Source organism: Vanacampus margaritifer, chromosome 11 (assembly GCF_051991255.1).
Source record: "Vanacampus margaritifer isolate UIUO_Vmar chromosome 11, RoL_Vmar_1.0, whole genome shotgun sequence".
NCBI lineage: Eukaryota > Metazoa > Chordata > Actinopteri > Syngnathiformes > Syngnathidae > Vanacampus > Vanacampus margaritifer.
The window spans coordinates 18,914,184-18,931,638 of NC_135442.1; the positions used below are offsets into that span (position 1 = coordinate 18,914,184).

At 37.3% G+C, this 17,455-nt stretch overlaps 1 protein-coding gene across 2 annotated transcripts in view; it reads right to left on the minus strand.

Moving 5' to 3' along the window:
* Window positions 1-210: 210 nt before the first annotated feature.
* The window catches only part of plcl1 (phospholipase C like 1), a 98,179-nt gene continuing 80,934 nt past the window's right edge, over window positions 211-17,455 (minus strand). For both annotated transcript variants that reach the window (XM_077579778.1, XM_077579779.1), the window contains 5 exons: window positions 12,523-12,885; window positions 10,559-10,762; window positions 8,061-8,136; window positions 7,812-7,921; window positions 211-6,525 (listed from right to left, as the gene is read on the minus strand). In XM_077579778.1, the coding sequence (XP_077435904.1) occupies window positions 6,325-6,525; window positions 7,812-7,921; window positions 8,061-8,136; window positions 10,559-10,762; window positions 12,523-12,885 (954 nt within the window). In that variant the 3' untranslated portion in view covers window positions 211-6,324. The remainder of the gene's footprint in view (window positions 6,526-7,811; window positions 7,922-8,060; window positions 8,137-10,558; window positions 10,763-12,522; window positions 12,886-17,455) is intronic.

Consider the following 17,455-nt stretch of genomic DNA (forward strand, 5'->3'; position numbering starts at 1 on the left):
TAATGAAACAGAAGAGAGAAATGAAGGAAGGCTAAAAAGTATGTTTCAAACAAGGATGGACGGATGCATGACTAAAAAGCGAGACTGAGGAAGGAAGAACGGAAGAAAGGTATATTCAATCAAAAAAAGTAGGTTTCAACCAAGGATGCATGGATGCATTAATAAAAAATCGAGACCGAGGAAGGAAGGAAGGCATATTCAATCAAAAGGTTTCATCATGAAAGGATTACTTTATTAAGCCTGGAATGCACATGTCTGTTACATTAGAATTCCTGTCAGATAGAAAACACAATAGCTTTTTAAAATAAAAGCAATGTCCATTTAGGTATTAATTATATTTATTTATAGCTTTTAAAATACACATCAATAAATATTTCATCTCTTTTGGTCTTCGATCTAACTTACAAAATCAAAAAAACAACATACAGTGAATGTTAGAACATTTGAGGGACCAATATTGGGTCAAAGCCATCAGAAACAATGCAGATGCCACATATGTGGCATTGTAATACATCTCCAACCAGTTTACATCACAATGACGGCTACAAGTAAACTTTACGTATATATACGAACGCGTGAAAACACAAATGTAACGACGCAAAGCACTATTGGAACACACGCCTGCAAAGATAGATAGCATCGCACACAGAAGAGAGCACAGAGAGGTTCAAAAGGTTTAAGACACGTGGGAAATGCGGAAAACTCCAAATTAACAGTCAGCGTCAAAGCTTTAGCGGTTCTCTGCTGAGGTTGTGCAGGGTATCTAGGCGGCGCTCGAGCCTCGCCTCGCAGTGACTATTCATCTGGTTCTTAAGTGCCCTTAGAAGAAGTAAACACACTGGTTTGAAATTCCGGAAACTTAATGAATCAGGTAGCGCGGTCAAGTCCAGAAACCTAGCAGAAGCTAAACATTCACAGGACTACTATTTTTATTTGATTTTATCTACAAATCGCAATTCCAGTGAAGTTAGGATGTTGTGTAAAATATAATACAATGATTTGCAAATCCTTTCACTCTTATACTCAGAGACAAAATATTTAACTCATTCACTGCCATTGACGTCACAAATTCATTTGAACTACAGTATTTCTATTAGTTTAACTCGTTTTTTCCACACTGGTTAACAAAAGTATGAAAACCTAGATTTTTTTTTAAATTGTACATTTCAAACAGATATAACATTTGTGATTAATCGTGAGTTAACTAGTGAAGTCATGCGATTAAAATTTTTAATCGCCTGTCACCTCTAACTTTTAAAAATCTTTTTTTTTTAATGAATTTATGGCAGTGAATGAGTTAATGTTCAAATTTATAAACAAATGATGCCTGCAACACACCGCAAAAAAAGCTGGGACAGGAGCCACCAAAGATTGGGTATGTAAGGAATGCTCAAACACCTGTTAATTAGAAACAGGTAAGTGTCATGATTGGGTATAAAAGCTGTTCACAAGCAAGGCTGGAGTTCACCATTTTGTGAACACTTTGTGAGCAAATAGTCGAGCAGTTTAAGAAAATGTTTCCCAATGTACAATTGCAAAGAATTTAAAGGGAAATCTCTGCACGTAAAAGCGCCAAGGATGAAAACCAACATTGGATGCCAGCGACCTTTCAAACCTCAGGCAGCACAGCATTAAAATCAGGCATCATTGTGTAAAAGCTATTTCCACGTAAGCTGAGAAACACTTAAGACAACCATTGTCAGTTAACACAGTTCCATCTACAAATGCAGCCATTTGAGAAGGACTGACGCAAAGCGGAAACGTTTCTTGTGGTCTGACGAGTCCACGTTTTAAATTAATTTTGGAAATAATGGCTTTCATGTCCTCCAGATCAAAAAGGAAAATTATAATTCGGATTATTATCAGCACACAGTTTAAAAGCCACCATCTGCGATGGAATTGGGACGTTTTCGTGCCCATGGCATGGGTAACTTGACTTGCACATCGGTGACACCATTGATGCTGAATGGTACATTCAGGTTCTGCAACAACATGATTCTGTTCAATCAACATCTGTTTCGGGGATGTTCCTGCTTATTTCAGAAAGCCACGTGCTGCAAAAGCATGGCCTCATTGTAAAAATCTGTTTTGGGAATGTTACTTTATAAAAGTAATTGGTTATAGTTACTCATTACTTGCTCAAAAAAGTAACTGAGTTAGTAATTAAATTACTTCATAATAAAAGTCACTCGTCACCAGGCAAAATAACCATTTTCACTACTTAGAAAAAAAGTTTTAAATCAAGTCATTTGGATTTTATTATTATTATTATTATATTTTTAATACAAGGAACTCAAATTATGTCCAGGCTATAAAGGGTGTTTTCATAGATTTTGGTGACTACAAACGTCCCTGCTTATTTCAGCAAGCGCCACGTGTTGCAAAAGCGTGGCCTCTTAATAAAAAGTGTGAGTGTGTGCCAGCAGTTCAGACCTGTCCCTCATCGAAAATGTGTGGCACATTATGAAGGGCAAAATACAACAATGGAGATCTTGCACTTTTGAGCAATTCAAGTTGTACATCAAGCAACAATTGGGGAAAACAAATCCTCCGACAAAGCATCAGCAATGAGTGTCCTTATCGAGTGTTGAAAGGAAACGTGATGAAACACAGTGGTGAACATGCCAAATACAAATGATCAGTTTGAAGATTGAAATAACTTGCTTTTGTAGTGTATTCAATTGAAGGTTGAAAAGGATTTGCAAATCATTGTATTAATGTCCCAATGTCATTTGAATTGGAGTTTGTATTAACCGGCAGAGACCTGACACTAACGTAACTGTTGACACATCTTAATGTAAGGCATGAGTGTTGCTTATCTAAGCCAATGTAAATTTATTCTGTAAACAAACACTAAAATGGGGAACTCTACATTATACATACCGGGGCAACTGGATGTTTCTGTATTTACAAGTTCACACATTTGTGCATTGGACTTTCTGAAAATCAATCATGTCTTATTTGCTGAAAAACTATATAAACTATATAAACCTATTTTCTGTTTTGTGATCAAGTCAAAGCAATAAAAGTATTACTTTGGTGCCATCTTGTGGCAACTTGGTGCCAAGGTACTAATGTTGAGATGACGTCAATTCAGGAGCTTCATTTAGATGCGAGTAGTACTTTGCTACAATCCTCTAGCAAAGAAACTATGTTTAAGTGGAGTTTCATTTAGACTAAAGTAGTGCTTTGCATCTATAAGCAATTGTAAACCTTTTTGGGAGGGTGTCAATTACTTACAGATTGTCTGTTCCTATCCCTTGCGAAGAGCGGGGAATGCCTTCTACAGATTTATCAAACACAGGAAAAGATCAAAGACTACCTTATTTCTATATTAAATATTTACTTTGATTATTTCGTATACATTTCTTGAATTGATGAATTTTATCAAAATTGTTTTTTAAAAATTAAATATTTCACTCAGGGTGTGCCACTATTTAAATTGAACTGCTGAAATAAATTAATTTTTCCTCAATGTTTTAATTGACAGACACCTCACAAATGTGCCCGCTAAGCGCTAATGGCATGTAATCACCATTTGGGATGACATCAGAGCAGGGAAATCAGATGCTCATACCGCTTTTAAGACTGCTGGAGACTCCAAAATAACGCCATCGCTTTTGAGATCCCCCAAAAATACTAATAAGACCGTCATCATATAATTCAATTTGATTTACACTCTCCATTTGCTAGCTGCTGACCCTACAGTACCGTTACGATGACCTTGTTTTAAACCAGGTCAGGCCTAATTACTAAAACCTAATGCCGCCGCGACCTGTGGAAAAGACTCATTTTGCCATGTCCCCGCATGCTATAGCATATAGCCTGAATGACCCTGTCCACGTTAGCAGCCTAGAAGCGGACCAGGAAAGATAATACTGTGGTTTGTTTTACGGGAGTGAATGCATCATTCATGTCAAGATCGTCCACAAGGTAAGAAGATCACCAGAAAGAGATGCAAACAACTTTTTAGGATGTTAGATATTTGAAACCGAGGCTAAACTGTTGCTGGTTTCACAACATAGTTTTGCCATTTACTTTGTTTTGATTTCTAGGGCAGCCCGTCTAAGTTGCAGGCTTGTTGGGCCTAAACTATTTTGAATTCTGGTGGTCGTTGCCAAGGAGCAAATGGTGGCGCACTACATTCTTGCTATTTGGCAGCCTGTATAGCATTCAGGGAATCCATCATGGCTCCACGGAGCAGGTTGCTCTGACCCTGCAGCAACATAACAAGACATCAACGTAAACTTGTTTAGGCATGCGTTTCCATCGCAGAATCTGTCGATGACGTAAATAGCTTGACATTGACATAGTGACATAAAAAAAATTCAGGGAGTCCCAATTTGTGCCATGGGAAATTATTTCACTTCTGAGTCAGAAAATTATTTATTTACTACTAGGGGTGTCAGGCGATTAATTTTTTTTTATTGTAATGAATTGCATGACTTCAATAGTTAACTTACAATTAATCACAAATCTGCTCTAAATGTACAATAAACAAATGCACAATAAGTTTTCATACTCTCGTTAACATAGAAGAGTAAAAAAAATTGAAACTAATAGAAATATGGCTGCATGTTTTAATCATTGATACAGTAATTTCATAAGAATTAATAATATTGAATTCAAATTAAAAAGATGTACTGTATTTACTGTAAAAACGAGGTCATTTTTCTGCCACTTGATGGCATAATTGCATTTGTAAGACATTGGTCACAGCTCAGTGCATTTTTCTTTCCATCTAATCTTTAACATAAAGTAACTTATCAAATTAGTTACTGCAAAATTTTTGACATGGCCGTGTATGCTGTTTGCTGCGTTGCGACTGGAATTCCCCCAGTACAGGCTTTAGAGAGTGAGAAGCGGCGATCATTAATCGCGCATTACAAAAATTAGAGGCATTAAAGTAACTTTAAATTAACTCAAAATGAACGCACTAAATTTGACACCCCTTTTTACTACAAATAATGATGACCAAGAGGTTTGTACACTTGCCCCACATTTCTAAAGTTTTAGGTTCAAAAAGGATGAAAAAATACACATAACAAGACTCAAGAAGTTTGGGTTAAAAGATGACGTAATAATACAAGGAAACACACATTTACACTCAAAAGGCCAAAGTTAACAACCATCATCAACAGGCAGTTGATGTTTTTACACATTCAAAAAGTCAACATGTTTGATTAGAAAGACACAGCAACCTAATCTATCTTCTTTTCTTTTTTTTTACCCACATCTCTACTGTTGTTATTGCTACATCCATTACATACAGTGTCGTACTGATTTACACCCTGTCGCACATGTCGCAGGAAATGGGGTCATGTGATCCACACATGTACGTCTTCCGGCAAACAACCTCTCCAATTACCCATCCTCACATTTCAACCTCTCACAGTTAACATGAAAAGAACCAAAGGCCACCGAACAACCTGCACTCTGATTGGGCTGTTTATGAATACTGTGTATATGTTTTGTTTATGCAACATGATCATCTGTGAAATGAAAGTGTTCCTGACACGATGTTATTGAGTTAATGTAGGAGTGGTGAAAACACCTTAAATTTACCATGAAATTAAAATCTGGGAATATCCAGCATCCGGAACAAAAAAAAATCAAATTAGACTAAGCTTCATATGAACATAGAAACCATCAATTAAATTTTTCAAATCAATCATACAGAACGACTTGGGTTCTTTTTGTTGTAATAGCAGTTTGCACGGGTTCCAAATGTAAAAACAGCAAGAAAAGATCCATTCGAAACACTTATTCAGGACCACCTATAATTTAATAAATAAATTCATTAAAATCAATATCGTCTCCTTACACTAGAGTAATTTAAATGCTTAAAAATTCTACATTTCATACACTTATGACATTTTCAATGCTCTTTAAAATTAATTTAGTAATTTAATGTAAACCTTTATATTAAATATGAATATTTTATTAACATTTAATTATAAAAAAAATGTTAAATAACTTTTTTTTGCCGTTAGGCAGGGAGAAATTAGAAATGATTTCTCTTGAACCCCAGTTATGGAACCAAATGTAGTTCCTCACCTGATAAAGCAGCACACACGTAATCAAGTTTTTTTCTTAAGTTAAATTGACTACCGTTCTAAATCTTAAATCAAAGGTCAACTTCAGATACCTCCTTAATTCTGCGTAATGAGGAAATTGCGCTTGAGTTAGACTGAGCCTGAATGTTCTGTCAGAAAATAAAGCCGGAATTTTGCGCCATTCAGGAAAGGCCTCTCATTAAGACTCACAGAGTGGACTCTTACTGCACCGGATAAAGGGATACATCCCACTCAGCAAGAAACCACGTCAGACGCGACCGTTGCTGTGCGTGCTGCTTCGCCGCCCGCTAAAGTTATGAGAGGTATAGTGCAGCTCGGCGGTGGAGAAAGTGGATGAGGAGGAGTTGGAGGAAAGCGAGGTGAGTCCGGAGGCCTCGCAGGCCAGTGCCACCTGCCTCAGGGCATCCAGGGAATCCATCTTGGCGCCACGGAGCAGGTCGCTCTGACCCTGCAGCAACAGAACAGGATGTCAATGTCTTCTACATGATTAGCAAAAAACACTTTTTGTACTTTTTGTCCTGCACATTCATATTTGGTTTATGTAAAAAAAAAAAAAAAAAATCAAAGACAAAATACAGCATGCTTCTTTTTTTTTGGGTATCTCTGCAGTTCATCTAGAGTATTATTCATTCTTGGCTGCACCTCTGATCAGTGCTAATCCTGCTTTAAACTTCACAACTTTATCCTGTTTGCTCCCCAATATTTTTTAAACAGACCTCTGAGATCATTACTGAGACTAGATTACTCACAGGACTGGACTCCGTTTATCACAGTCAGTCATTTGGGTCAATATTGGATCATTCAGAAATCATCAGAGAACTTTTGGAGTGATTTGGCTGCACTGGGAGAAAAGGGGGTGAATGTTTACGCATGTCCTACTTTTCTTTTTTTTTATAAAGAAAAAAAAGTTTCAAATATATAAATTTTGTTCCACTTTTATATCTTTATGTTTGTGGGGGTGGGGGGGGAGTTAAACGGGTGCTAACATTTATGCAAGGCACTGCAACCCTGCCCTCTAAAGCTAAAAAATTAAACCCTCAAATTTAGAACTGTGAGGTTGATGCGCTAACCACCGATTTACACAAGCTAAATTAATAATACTTTATCTCTCAAGGATCAAAACATATTCTGATTCTGGAAGGGTAAAAAATCTGCAGTAAAATCTAAAACTCTTGATTAGCTGAATGGGAAAAAAAATTGTAATCTAAGAGTAATCTTTTTTTTTTTTTTCATAGATTTGCAAAAATATAATTAGTGTGTTTGATGATTCTGTTGTAGTATACATACTGAGAGTTGTTTCTATTATTTGACTAAATAAATAAAGATGACTTGACTTGACCCTCTCATGCAGCTAACAACAAAAATATTCTTTAATGCACCGAAAACAACAAATGCTGCTCTGACGGTGCAAAACTTGCATTATTTGAAAAGGCATAATTTAATGGTTAATTCTCCTGATGTAACTAATAAAGTGGCTGGTGAGTGGATATTGTAAAAGGTCAGGTCTCAAGCCTTCACAATGGATTCATTGTTCTAATTAAGGGGAAAAGCCAACTTCTAAGCCAAATATAGCGTTACAATCAATCTGAATTGAAACATGCTTAGTAAGAACATAAATAATTGAATACAGGTAAATAGAAAAAAAAATGATAATGTAAAATTAGAACAAAAAAAGACTTTCATTTGAATATTTGCGTATTGTGTGTGTTTTCTATGTGCTTATATTTGCTCAACCTTGAGCACAGTGACGTTCCAAGTGAAACTTTCTACAGCTTTGCTCAGTTTACATCCTTTCATTCCTTCTTTCTCCGCCAACCGAGACAGATCTTCGTGAAATTCCATGCCTACGAAATGCACACACAATTTAGTTATCTGTTCAGTCACTTCAGGAATTCTAAATGAACACTGCAGTAGTATACCGCTACAAATGCAATAATAAACATATTGTCAAAATTATCAAAAGTAAGGATTATTATCGTTTACCTTCTTTCTGCACCTGTGCAATCCTCTCCTGGACACCATCGGCATTCTCAATCAACTGTTTCTGGGCCGCAATCATCTGAAACCAAATATTGAGTTGAAAAAAGACTTAAGTATCGGGACAGTTGACTGTTTCACTTTCATAAAGTCCAAGCAGTCGTTCCCAACAATTTAACTTTTTTTTTTTTTTTTTTTAGGGTTTTGAGAATTTCTGTCAAAGTTGGAAAAAATGTTTCGATGAAAAATTACTGAATTAAGCAGTCTCTTCCAACCTTTACTACTCAGATGCAAATTGCTTAAATGGTGGCTTTTCTATCTAAGTATAATTATCTCCACCTATAGTAAGGAGAAATATTGAGCCGCCATGTATGACAATGTGCGTAGGTGTGACAGGCCGAGTGGTGACACAGGTGGGAGGGAGGCATCCCGAGATGGAGATGGAGCAGCTGGACGCCTGGGATGCGTGAGCTTGACGAGGCGTGTGGGTGACTGCTTCACGCGTGTCATTGAGTGTCTCTCTGCATACTCAATGCCACAACGGTGTGTGTGTGTGTGTGTGTGTGTGTGCGTGTGTGTGTAGCGGGCGCACTTGTAGGCACTGAAATTTGACGTTGTACCAGTATAAAGTGTCAGCCCGGGGGAGGTGTTGTAGAGTTGCACTTTTTTTTTTGCTCCAATAACACTGGATAGATTTTAATCACACATTGTACTGAAGTGGAATTGTGTTTTGTATTAATTAACAAATATGTGAACTAATGAGATGAAATCGTCCTCTTGGTTTCAAAAACTGAAGCCTTTTTCAGTCAAGGAAATATTGCGACAGCTGTGTGTTCACACCATAATACCTCATCTCGCAATTTGCTGTCTTTGTGTTCAGGACAAAGCTATAAAAGTAAGAAGCAATGTCGAAGTGAGTTGAGGTGCTTCATATAGACAAAAGTAGTACTTTACTGCCATCTTGTGGCATCTATAGGCAATTATAACCCTTTGGGAAGGGCAACAATTACTCACAGATTTGTTCTATTACCGGCAGGGCTTGGTCCCTTCCCACCATGAATTGCAGCTGAAAAATTTCCCACACACAAACAGGCCTCTGTTATGGCTCTGATACTCCTTCGAAGGTCAAAAATGTTCTACTTCATTCCAGCATTGCATGTCAATGCCTTTTATACTGAACAGCAACACAGCAAACAAGCTCTAGATTCATATTCCAAGAGTTTGTCCTCAAAGTAATAAAATAACTTCAACCTCATGTTGATGTTACACTGGCTTGTTTTATGAGAGTTTCCTTTCTGCTGTTGCCACGGTAACCACGGATCACCAATTTTAAACGGTAAATAATATCAGTGAACCAGTCAGGACACTTGTCAGGTCTCAATTAGTATCAGAGGCAGTGCTGTCACTGATTTGAAGCAAAATTATTTTAGGACCCAGACAAAATCTGTTACTGTTTAGCATGTTCGTTTATTAGACACCACCACTATCATCATCATCATCATCATCATCATCATCATCATGTATTAAAACTACAGCTTAATAAATGCATGTTTAGCACTGGTTATTGTTTTACCACACTGTCTTAAAAGCTAAAAACACTTAAAAAAATTAATAATAATAATAATAATAATAAAATAAAAATAATTATATAATAAAAAATAATTATATATATATATATTAGAATAGTAATAATTATAATGAATAATAATTAATATTATTATTATTATTATTATTATTATTATTATTATTATTATTATTATTATTATTATTATTTGAGCCTGGGAACAAAAACAATTTTCATTGCTGCATTAGAAAAAATTATCAATATCTTTGGGGAGCTTTACAGAATGGCTTGTGGTGGTAATAAGTGGTTCCTATGAATAAAAACTCAGTCCTGAAAAATTGAGCTCATAGATGCGTTTGTGTGAGAAAAAAGTTGCACCATTACTTTAAAGTTACAGTGTGTAAAAGTTCACCACTTGATGTCGCTAAATAATATAATGCAGCCGAATTACATGCATTTTGAAGCACGCACCCTACGGTGTCTCATATTGACCAAACATCACAAACCTGCCACCAATTATTATTTAGTGTGCGAGAGCAAGCATATTGGCCAGTAACAGCGATTTGGCGACCGACGCCAAAAGACAGAGCAAGCCGAAGTTAGCCGAAGCAGCTAACAAAAGTGGCTAGCGGGAGTTAGCCGGAGCCATAGGCCGGAGTGGCTAACAAGAGCAGCTAACGGGAGAAGCTAGTAAAAGCAGAGGGCGACAAGCGGCTAAAGTACGAATCACAGAAGTTAGCGATGACCAGCTGCACACTTCACCACTAGATGGCGCTAAATCATAACACACCGTCTCCTTAAGTAACTTTAAAGGTAGAATTCTCGCACTTTAAAAGCCAATGCACACTCAAGGTAAAATCGGATTTTTTTTCAAGAAAATAAATTTAAGCAAATTCAAAATATCAATTTGAACACAGGAGGAGAACACTTTTGTGCTGACCGTGTCGTATGCAGAGAGCAGCTTGCGAGTGGGCTCGGACACACTGACAAGGGCCTCCAGACACGGGTAGCCGTCCTTGAGCACCATGCTGGCCCCCATGGTGCCCTCTGGGCTCTGCAGCCTGGTGGCCAGGCTCTGGATGCACTGCTTGAGTTTGGCCACCGTGGGGAGCCCACAATGCTCCTTGAAACTGGCGATGGTGCCCTGAAAGCAACAGCAAAATATGAATAGAAAAAAGAGAGTTGCGGCCAGACCAGACTAGCCGAATGCCACATGCCACCTGTGTGCAAGTGTGAGCATGTGTGTGATTTGCAGCAACGGAGGCGTGACGAATGATGGACTGTTGCAGATGAGTCCACAGTGTGAATGTGCGCGCGTGTTATAACAAGTGGGTGAGTGGCAGTAAGGTGGGAGTTTCCAATGTTGCTGCTATTAATAAATGCTTAATAATCATCCATCACTCGTTTTTTTTTAAAGAATGCTTTTCACTGCTGACATTTTGCATCATTATGTAATCTTTAGTTTCATTTCAAGAACCTATTACAACTTTTCCATGGAAGCCCAAACTTTCTATTTGCATGTACGTGATATGTTATGTATTGCCATAAACAGGATAAAGAACAACAGACATAAATCAATAAAACAAATATGAATGCTAGAAATATTTGATGATCAAATTACTTTGTTGAAGCCAACCTGTGACTTATTTTAAGTGGTATAGAACACCTTTAACCATCTGCCATCTTGCTTCTGTCAAATAAAGTTACCTACAGTAGTATGAGCCAGAGTAAAAATAAAGTTAACAATAATGGCAAGGAAAACATACAAAGGATAACAATAAGTGTAAGGATAATATAACAAAAATGGTAGGAATGAGGAATAAGAATGAGGATAATGACAAGGATAAAAATAACAATAAGGATAATGATTGCAGTAGCAATAATGATAGCAAACTAAATGCCATTTGTGTATTAGAAATTAAAGCGAAAATGAAGAAAAATAGCAATACCCAAAAACTAAACAAAATTGTAAAAAATAAATAATAATAAATCATTGATCTGCACCTAAATGGATTGTGTTCATCTTTGACCTCTGCCCCGCCAGACGGTTAGCCATCAAATAAGTGTTTTTTATTTGTTTGTTTTTTTGCAAGCGAAGACGAGTGTTTTAAAGGAACAGTGTGTAGAATTTAGCGCCATTTAGTGGTGACCTAATAATTCATTCAATTTACACACTATTAATTTGTACAAAATTCAAAAAATAATGTGCCGCCACATCAACATATATATTTTTATATATAGGCTATATAATTGTAGGTCTCGCAATTGCTAAATATATCACAAGCCGCGCCTCGAAGGAGAAGAACTTAGTTATTGTAGTAGTAGAAGTAGTAATTGGGTAATTTGGTTTCAAAATATCATTGCATTCTATTAGTTCACCATTAGATGGCACTAAATTCTACATAATGTCACTTTAAGGAAAACGTTGTTTTTTTTTAAAGGGTAACTTTCTACGCATTTGTCAGTGACTCTAAATCTGTGGTGTGCGTAGTATTAATACAAAAATTAATAAATAGCTGAAATGTTAATAGGATTAAATTTTGAATTTACTAAACAGTTTGGCTTTATTGAACAGTTGGTGACTCGTAAGCACATGTGTCTCACAATTCAGAGGTTGTGGGTTCAAATCTGGCCTCTGGCCTTCATGTGTGGAGATAGAATGTTCTCTTTGTGCCTCACAATCTTTTGTGACAATTAATGGATGGATGGATTAATTTAAGTTTTAAGTACAGGTGCAGTTGTCTACCAATGCGGCCACAATTATAAACATATTGTTCAAATGATCTAAAACTGAGCATTATTATCTTTGTAAAGGCAGAATCATTAATACAGTTTATGTACCGGCAGTGGGTCTTCTTCGGTGCACTTGCACCCATTGTAGCAAAACAATGAGAGTAACTTTACCTGAGCTTCTTCCCGCAGGTCCATCACTTCTTTCAATGGCGCGCTGGCTAGTTTGAAGGTCTCATCCACTGCCTTGATCCCCGTGTTCCTCAACGTAACATACTCGCGCCCGCGTCGGCCCACCCGTCTCACCGACAGACCCCTGCGGTGGGCCTTGCCGCCTCCTCGCCGGTTGGTGACGGCCACGTGGAGAAAGAGGCTGGCGTGGGGTAAGGGCTCCCCCATCAGGCCCAGCAGGGGCACGTTGCGGTAGCCGGACTGAAGGCACTCGAACGCCACGCTGAACTGGCCGATGAAATCGTCTCCAATGTAGTCGTCGTCCAGCACAACGAAGCGGAGAAGGGCTAGCTCGGGCATGTTCACCTGGAGACGGAGGAAAAGATGTGACGAAAGATGTTTTTACGTGATCATATGCGCACATGTGCATCTTGCAACTGCAAATTGTGACCAATAGACAAATGAATGACAGGACGTTTTGAATATATACAAAAGGATTGGTACACATTGCAGGTTAATAGAATACAGATTTGCAGCAATAATAGCTTTTGCGCTTTAATTAATTTAATAGGGTCTGGGGGGGGGGGGGGGGGGAATGAATGGACTGCTAACATTCCCCTGAGGATCGCCGCTCAAAATTGTGTCTGACATTACTTTGTATGAGTGTTGTGCAAAATCCTAAACATGACATAATAGATACAATTATGGAGAAAAAGTTTGGCATTGCAAAGTCACTTACATGATATGGACAAAAATATTGGGACACATCTACCTACCGGAAGTGAAAAGTGAAGAAAATATGCCGGAAAATTAATTGACCTGAATGTTGTCCGTGAGGAACTACATGGACCGTGCTAGGACATTTTCACCACTTAACTCATTCACTCCCAGCCAAAAATCAAAAAGAGCTTGTTGCAACATGGCCCTGGTTGATCTCTTATACTCTGTTGCCACCTGCTGGCTGTTTTTTGTAATAACTACCATTGATTTAAGCGACCTCTTCATGTCAGAAGCTGTATCAAAGCCTTCTGTATGCACTAGCATAAAAAAAACTTATAAATATGTTTTGGGGAGTGAAGGACAAAGTATTAAAGTAGCACTATGGAACTTTTCAACCTTAATAAAATATTTTCATAACTCTTCTGATGAAACATCAACTTAAAACTAGTTGAATGGTAGCTTTGCCAACTTTGAGGAGGATGGTAGGAACACTGCCACACAAAAAACTACAAATGTGCTGACTGCTTTATGGCGTAGGTAAATTCTCCCTTTCCCTCTTCGTTACAAAGATGGAAGTCAATTTGAATGTCGATGCACAATTACTGCTTTCCTGGCGTAAGCTGCAAAACTGACAAGTTTTATCTTAGACAAAAAAGACAAATGGAAGCTACCCGGATAAAAGGACAGTCAAAGATCAACATTGGCCCGGGTTTCACTCGCTGCCGTGAGCTCAGAAACGACGCAATGCGCTTGTCCTCATGAGAAATGTTGTCTTCCATCAGGCATAACATAACCTTTTTTTATCCATATGGCGCTGCCACAATCAAGGCTTTAAAAAACATATTTATACATTTTTGGGTTTGAATGAGTTAAGACCTTTAACCATACTTCAGGGAAGATAATTCGTAATATTTATCTTTACTTGAAAAGGTTCAACCTTTATAGAAAATGAATGGACCTGAAAGATTTCCCTGAGGAATTCCACTCAAAATTGCATCTGATTGATCATTACTTTGGCTAGAAGTTGATTTGATATCATGCAAAATTTCCCTCTGGGGATCAGAGAAAGTTTATCTTATGTTTTCTTACTTTATTGCATCTTATCTTATTTGTAATAGAAGTATTGGGACACCTACGGAGAATTTTAACAGATTTGAGACTTCTAAAAGATGCAGCATCAGAATGTCAGTGTTAATTGTCATGCGCTTGTTCTTCCACATCAAACTCATTCATCCAAGCATGCCTTTGAGCTTTTTGCATTGAGTGTTGACAGTTTTACTGAATGTATGGTATGTCACAATACTGTCGTCTATTTTGCGTTTCTGCGTTTAGCTTTGAGAGGGAGAAGAATATGGAAAAGAAAGAAAAGCTTCATCGTGTGTTCATATTGCGATCATGTCGTCACAAAACTGTGCCATGCAGAGGCTCAAACAGAGTTCCCTGTTATGAGGTGTCACTTGCCCAGCCACCGAGGCGCAGCATCCACTTTAATTACACGCTACAATAAAAGGCACGGCCCGCCGCGCCGCAGAGGGGCTTGCAATATTAAATTTCACACAATTCCAACGAAGCCTTCGCACTAATAAGGCGGCGGGAGAAGCAGCGGAAAAGTCGCAGAAGAGCGAGTATGCCGGCAGCGTGACTCCATTATTGCTTTGTGTGGATGAAGAAGAGTAAGCCATGCTCAGTGGCTGTCAATTAAGAGGTGTAATCGCGCATGCAAACACAAGTCATTCATTTTAAAACAACCTACAGTTTTATGTACTAACTATACATTCTGTAATGCTATATAATCTATAACGTTTCCATGATGTTGGTTGAATTCAAGTTTCAAAACAATTTTTCCCACTGTAGACAGAGGGAACTTCTGCTATATAGCAGTTCGTCATTAGCGCCCCAGCTGGATTTTTTAACTTTTTTTTTAATGGATTTTACAGTAAACAGGGAAATCCAAATTTAGAGCTGTACACTCGCAGTGTAGTGTATTACCACATTGTGCCAAAACATTTGGGCAGCACTGAAGCCATGCAGCATAATTAATGTTGTGCTGTTTAACTCATTCACTGCCATTGACGGCTATAGACGTCAAAAATTCATTTGAACTATTTTTATTAGTTTAACATTTTTTCTCACTTTCGTTAAGAAGAGTATGAAAACTTCGAATTTGTTTATTGTACATTTAGAACAGATATAAAATGTGTGATTAATTTTGAGTTAACTAGTGAAGTCATGCGATTAATTCTGATTAGAAATTTTAACCGCCTGACGCCCCAAATTTGTAATAATGTTTTCTTTCTTTTTTTTTATTCATTCATTGCCATTGACGGCTATAAACATCAAAAATTCATTTAAACTATTTCTATTAGTTTAACTTTTTTTTTTCACTTTTGTTGACAAGAGTATGAAAACCTAGAAATGTTTTATTGTACATTTAGAACAGATATAAAATTTGTGATTAATCATGAGTTAACTAGTGAAGTCATGTGATAAGTTACAATTTAAAAAATTTAATCGCCTGTCACCCCTAATTTTTAATAATCTTTTTTTTTATGAATTCATGGCAGTGAATGAGTTAATATCATTGCTACCACACAGCAGACAAAAAATGCCTTTGAGTATTGTTGTATGTTCTCCTTGTATACATATGCTGATGCATGTGTGTAAAGTAGCATTTGTGTGAAGACTTAAAAATGACCTTAACATATATGCCAATTTCTGTTTTATATTATACATTAGTATAAGGCTGGCAGACTTCTGTTCAATGAAACTGCATGAATTGTGTCAACATTTTGGTGTTTTAACACAATGCTTATTCACTGTTGTTTTATGAGTGAATTTTACAATAAAGCATGACAAATAAACATCTTGAAGTGAGCACACTTTGCTGTTATTTGGAGAACTGTGCAGGTAAAAAAGTATTTTTTGATTCCTCAAAATGATGTTAGACAATCGTTTTATATTTCTTGAAAGCGAGAGTGAGAAGTGGCAGGTTGCTAAGCAATACAATAATGTTTTTATACATTTTACTACTCTTGCAAGTGGGTCTGCAATGAATTCCCAACAATGTATAGGGACTTTTTTTTTTACATTCTTAACTCTAATAAAATGTAAAAATTAGTTAATCACTGTACTAAAAAAAAAAAAAAAAGTACTGAAGCAGAAAAAATAGGTTGTGTGTTGTTGGCTAGCATGTCTGGTCATTTTCATGCTAGTCATTAGCCTTTATACTTTGAGTTAGATGTTAGTTACCTTAGCATCTAATTGAATGAACGTTTGAATTAAGTTGTGTATTTAGCTGATATTTAATCAATTGTGTTACTCATCTTGTAATGAAAACCCAGACCGCAATAACTTTTCCATTTCTTTTTCTTTGCTTAACATTACAATTTACAATGCGCTTATTTACATCGAACATATTTGATGTGCTATAACATTTTTCTTTCATTAATGTTTTCTAAAGTTTATTCTAGTGTGTGTGTGTGTGTGTGTGTGTGTGTGTGTGTGTGTGTGTGTGTGTGTGTGTGTGTGCGTGCGTGCGTGCGTGCGTGCGTGCGTGCGTGCGTGCGTGCGTGCGTGTGTGTGTGTGTGTGTGTGTGCGTGTGAGGAGTTTGATAGGATGTGAGTGGGGGCAAGCACATTTGCTTAGGTTGGTGAATTAAATCGGTCACGTCACGACAGCCAAGCCGCGTCAAGATGTCACACAATATTTTTAAAAAATATGTGCGGCTCCAGCACACCTGCATCCCAAATGAGGATAAGCAGTTTAGGAAATGGATGGATAGATGGATGAGCTATTGACTGTGCAGGTTGTTTATGAATAATTGTGCTTTCATCTTCGCGTTTCAAAAAGTAAGTGCAAGCAGAAAAGTAAGTAAGTTGGAATGATTGGAAATCACTCAGGAAAGGCATCTGAGGTTGTCTTGAAAAAATATCAAACGGTAACTATGGAAACACTTAAAATGATAGCAAACGGTGATTGCTGGTCATTTTCTCTGAGTCCAAACCCTCTTCACATCTCTCTACAAATGGAATTTGGGGCTTGCATCTTTTGTCAAACTAAAGGTTACACAGTAATGTACGGTCTGCGTTATGAACAGCATAACTAGGACTTATAACCTCACAGTCAGAGAGTTGAAGTTACTGCCAACACTGTAACTTTAGTTGAATGCTGTTAGACCCGCCCGTCGGTAAATATTAATGGTAATCACTCAGTATT